This window comes from Pinus tabuliformis, chromosome 3_2 (assembly GCF_031772625.1).
Source record: "Pinus tabuliformis cultivar Carrire ecotype Pingquan chromosome 3_2, CPIR1, whole genome shotgun sequence".
Lineage (NCBI taxonomy): Eukaryota > Viridiplantae > Streptophyta > Pinopsida > Pinales > Pinaceae > Pinus > Pinus tabuliformis.
The window spans coordinates 87,301,157-87,306,837 of NC_142302.1; the positions used below are offsets into that span (position 1 = coordinate 87,301,157).

General features: G+C 39.3%; 1 protein-coding gene across 1 annotated transcript; it reads right to left on the reverse strand.

Moving 5' to 3' along the window:
- Nucleotides 1–842: 842 nt before the first annotated feature.
- Nucleotides 843–4,068, reverse strand: LOC149179964 (uncharacterized). Its single transcript, XM_089413717.1, has 5 exons — nt 3,820–4,068; nt 3,471–3,643; nt 3,229–3,413; nt 2,979–3,049; nt 843–959 (listed from the first exon to the last, which is right to left on the reverse strand). The coding sequence occupies exons 1-5, from the start codon at nt 4,066–4,068 to the stop codon at nt 843–845; spliced, it is 795 nt and encodes a 264-aa protein (XP_089269843.1).
- Nucleotides 4,069–5,681: the final 1,613 nt, after the last annotated feature.

The window sequence follows — 5,681 nt, forward strand, 5'->3', positions numbered from 1 at the left end:
GAAGCACCTTTTCCTCTTTTTTTTAACATAAACATAAATTAGTAACACAGATATGAATACAGTGATTGTCAATGAAAACCATTAACAAGAAAATCGCATTTGAACTTGGCGGTCCCGTAACCAGTTGACTCTCGACTTCCTTCTTTGGAGGCTTCCAGATCCACTTGCAGGAGTTGTCAAAACCGAATGGCGATTGACAATCCGCTTTCGGAGAAAATTATTCCCTTCCTAAACCATCCGTTCCAAAGATTTTTCTGTCGATAACACCAATGCATGCACCATTTTTTGGATCGCTGATTCACTGGAGTGAGATGTCATTCATTGCTAATGCCGTAATTTTTGGAACTGCATTCATTTCCAACTGAATGTAATGTTATTTATGGTTTTATGGCAGTAGGATGGGATATGTTGCTACTTCCGCTCCGATGTCAACTGTGCCGAACCGTTACAACTAACACAATGTATCTTCCCTTGATTGCTGCCGGTTCACACAATGCCAATACAAATTTCCTCGCCGATTCAATTCAAAACTGAACTTAACTCAACTCCAGTTCCTGTATTTACGTCTTTTGATCTTACCAAGTTCAACAGCGCTGAAAGTGAAATCAAACACTGAATCTACAATAGAACCATCCTTTATTCCCTTTGAGCTTTCGCTCTACAAATCACACACTAAAAAAATTCTAACAAATAAAACTCCTATCTATTAGCACTCACACACACCTGTTATAACAAACCTTATCAATAAGATAGACACACTTATTACAATAATAACTCATTATTTGTGAAATCGACCTCGTTAGCAAACTAGATTTAAATACATAGCAATGAATTTCACCCTGTCAAGCCACAACATGCGGACAATTTTCCACATTGCTGGCCAGTTCCGATGCTCCTGCATCAGACTCCCGGAGAAGAAAAGATTGGTTCTTTAAACTTTCAGGATTTAGGCCGTATTTCTGCAATTCAGTTGCAGTTAGCCAACTGGAATCTTCCATTGGCTGCTCTTTCCACTTGACAAGATACTGAAAATATGTCTGTCCTCGAGTTTTCTTGGATATCCTTTGATCTAAAATAGCTTCAACATCTTTCTTGGATGTTTTTGGTACCTATTCTTCCCAATCCAAAGTTTGAACCTCATCACCTGTAGCTTCAGTCTGCAATTTTGTTTCTGCCTCTTTGAATGGATATAAGTCTGCGATATTAAAAATGGGGGATATTCCCATTCCTTCCGACAACTCAATTTCATATGCATTGGCTGAAAATTTCCTTTTGATTTTACAGGGTCCTATCTTCTTCAGTTTCAGCTTATTATAACTCTTTGTAGGAAATCTTTCTTTCCTCAAATATGCCATGACCAAATCTCCTACCTGAAAGTCTTTTTCTCTCCTTCTCAAATCTGCTCTCTGCTTGTATCTCTTGCTGCTGTCGTGTAGTTTACCTCTAACCTCTTCCTGTAGCTTGTACATTTGTTCAACAAAATCTTCAACACTTTCACTTCTGGTTTCTTGTTTCCCCAAGTCCCTTAGCTCATATACTCCTCTTAGGTGCATTCCAAAGATGATCTGGAATGGACTCATTCCTGTGCTTCGATTTGGTGTGTCATTGTAAGAAAATTCAGCTTGAGCTAAAGCCAAATCCCACTGTTTGGGATTCTGATGTACCAGACTTCTTAGTATATTTCCTAAGCTTCTATTCACAACTTCAGTTTGTCCATCTGTCTGAGGATGGTAGGCTGAACTAAAACTGATTTTAGTTCCTAGCTTCTTCCAAAGTTTCCTCCAGAAATGCCCTACAAATTTAGTATCTCGATCTGATACAATGCTCACAGGTAAACCATGCAATCTTACAATCTCAGAAAAGAATAAATTGGCTATGTGTGTGGCATCATTAGTCTTCTTACAAGCAATAAAATGGGCCATTTTTGAAAATCTGTCTACAACAACATAAATAGAATCATTTCCTCTCTGAGTTTTTGGTAAACCCAGAACAAAGTCCATACTCACTGCATCCCATGGTCGATCTGGTATGGGTAATGGCTGATACAGACCTGTATTCTGACTCCTTCCTTTGGCATACTGACATACCCTGCATTTCTCAACAAACTTTTTAATATCAGTTTGCATTTTAGGCCAATAATAAAAAGCATTCACCTGAGCGAAAGTTTTGTCTTTTCCAAAATGGCCAGACATTCCTCCACTGTGGTTCTCTTTAATGATGTTTTCTCTCATTGAACATTTAGGAATACATAATTTGTTGCTTTTAAATAACAGGCCTCCTTGAATAAGGTAATCCATCCATTGACTTCTGTTATGGCTCACCGGATTCTGCACTGTAGTGTAGATGTCTTTAAAATCCTCATCATCCTTGTACATTTCTATCATTTCATCAAAACCTACAACACCCACTTTAAATTCTTGCAAAAGAAAACTTACCCTGCTTAATGCATCTGCCACTTTATTAGACTTACCACTTTTATGCTTTATTACAAAAGTGAAACTTTGCAGAAATTCCACCCACTTAGCGTGCTTCTGATTTAGCTTTGGCTGATTATTAATAAACTGCAAAGCATGGTTGTCTGAATATAAGATGAACTCCTTCAGCAACAAGTAATGCCTCCACTTTTTCAATGCCTGCACAATAGCGTAAAATTCTTTGTCATAGGAAGAGTATTTTTTCTTTGCATCATTTAACTTCTCGCTGAAATATGCTATCGGCCTTTGCTCTTGGCTTAGCACTGCACCAACTACTTCTCCACTTGCATCAGTTTCCACTTGAAAGACTTTCTCGAAATTTGGCAATGCTAGAATAGGCTTTTCTGTTATCTTCTTTTTCAGCAAATTAAAATTCCTATCAGCTGCTTCTGTACGAAATGGCTGATTGGCCTCCTTGATTGTCTCAAGGATTGGTGCACAAACTTGACTAAATCCCTTTATAAATTTTCGGTAGAAACTAGCAAGTCCATGGAAACTCCTTACCTTGAATACACTCTTGGGAGTAGGCCAGTTTCTGATTGCTTGTACCTTCTCCGGATCCATTTTCAAACCATCTCTGGAAATCACAAATCCCAAGTATACCAGCTCCTCTTTCATGAAACTACATTTCTTCAGTTTGATTAGTAGTTTTTCTTTCTGTAGAGTTTTCAAAACTAACTTCAAGTGTTCAAATTCTCCTGTTTACTTTTGCTAAAAACTAGAATATCATCAAGGTAAAAAACAACAAATTTACCTGTATATTCTTTCAGAACCTTGTTCATTAGTCTCATGAATGTGCTGGGCGCATTAGTGAGACCAAAAGGCATCACTAACCACTCATACAATCCACTGTTGGTTTTGTAATTTGTTTTCCACTCATCGCCTTCCCGAATTCTGATCTGATGATACCCGCCTTTCAGATCTATCTTAGTAAAGTACCTGCATCCACTTAAACATTCCATTAAATCATCCATCCTGGGCAAAGGAAATCTATACCTGACTGTTATCTTGTTGATAGCACTGGAATCGGTGCACTTGCGCCATTCTCCTCCCTTTTTCGGAGTAAGCACCGTTGGCACATCACACGGACTCGAATTTCTCGAATTAGTCCCTTGTCCATCAGATCTTGAACCTGTCTTGCAACTTCTGTGTTTTCCTGAGGGGTTAATCTATATGCAGCTTTATTAGGTAGACTTTCTCCTGGTATTAAGTCGATATGGTGACTTATACTTCTAACCGGTGGTAATTCATTCGGCAATTCATCCATAATGATATCCATGTAATTATTTAACACAGATTGAATTTCTTCAGGCAAATCATTTAAATTTGTGGAGGTTAAAATTACCTTTGGCCTTCCCATGATAGCGAAATGCACCTCTTCGCTTTTATCAACCTCCTGTAGCAGTTCCTTACCACTCACCAACATCATACTATTTTCAGGCAGCTCTTTATTAGTATCATTCTTCACTGGCAGCAACATATGCTTAACTCCATCCTTTTCTATGGTGTATGTATTTCTTCTTCCATCATGAATCACCTTTCGGTCAAATTGCCATGGTCTCTCCAATAACAGGTGACATACATCCATGGGCATTATGTCACATAAAATCACATCTCTGTATGTGCCAATCTGCATTTCCACATTACACTGTTCTGTCACGATGACTTGATGACCCTTCTAAAGCCAAGATACTTTGTAAGGTGCAGGATGTGCTTTCCTTGTTAACCCAAGCTTTTCCATCATCTCTATGGGCACATGATTGTCAGTACTCCCGCTATCAATTATAACCTTACATCACTTACCCTTTGATTTGGATGTAGTCCTGAACAAGTTCTTTCTTTGCGCAGGTTCTCCAATCTCCTTTTCTGATCTCAGCAAAATTCTTCTTAGCAGCAATGATTCACCTTCTTCCAATGGTTCTTCCTTCTCTACAAGTCGAGGTGGTTCCAGGCCCGCCTCAGCCACATTTGCACCCCTCTGGATTGCTGATTTGTTATGAGGACAGTCCCACGACATATGTCCCCATTCTCCATAGGTATAACACCTAACATCTCTTCCTCGCCCTCTTCCTCTTGGCGCGAATCTCCCTCTGCTAGATTCACGCATCTGTGGTGATCTGCTGCTTGAACTTCCTGCTTCAAACTGATGCTGTGTTCCTCTGGATCTGGCTGATCCTCTACCTCTTGCTTGGCTCTTTCCTCTGTTTCTTTGACTCTGTTTCCACAGTATTTTCTCCTCTACTTTCAAACTTGCTTGATAGGCATCCTCAACAGTTTTCAAACTTAACAGACTAATCTCATCTTGGATCTCATACCTTAGCCCATTAACATATCTGGCTACTTTCTCCAAATCATCTTCTACATGCCCTGTTCTGATGCTTAACCTGTAAAATTCTTTAGTATATTCTTTAACAGACATTCCTTGCTGCTTCAGATTTTGCATCTGGTTAAAGAGATTCAAATGATAGTCTTTAGGTAAAAACTTGGCTTTCAGTTTGCTTACCATTTTATCCCACTGCTTGATCTTAGATTTCCCCTTTCTCATTCTTGATTTCTGTAGTTCGTCCCACCAGATGGCTGCATGACCTTTCAATCTAGTGACTGCAAATTTTACCCTTTTATTTTCTTCAATCTCTTCATAATCGAAGTACTGATCTATGGATCTGATCCAATCCATGAGCTCCTCGGCATTCAGACTCCCTTCATACATAGGAATCTCCATTTTGGGTTTGCTTCCAACCTTTGCCAGCATCTTGATGATTTTGACATTATCATTCTCTTCTTCTGCTTCCACATCTGCATCAGATTCTTCTGAAGAACTCTCAGCTCCCTCGTCAGGCGCTCTTCTTTGGGCTGTCTCCATTGTCTCCATTTGTTCACGCAATCTCCGCACTTCTTCTATCAAAACTGCATTTGGTTCTAGTCTCCCTCGACCAATTCCTCTCCTTGGCGGCATCTTTGCTACAACCACCTGTCTAACCTTGCTCTGATACCAAAAATGATGACCCTGAACTCCGAATGCACTCTTCTTTGGTTCGGCAAGCAATGGCTGACAGTATATTAAACAAATAAATCGTGTTGGCTTCTAAAATGCCAGAATACCGAAATAGCAATCTGGTTTCAACAAAAAAAACATAGGAACGGAACTAAACTCTCTTTATTCATACAGGGCGCAGCCATACAGTTCTTTTTAAACCATATACAGAG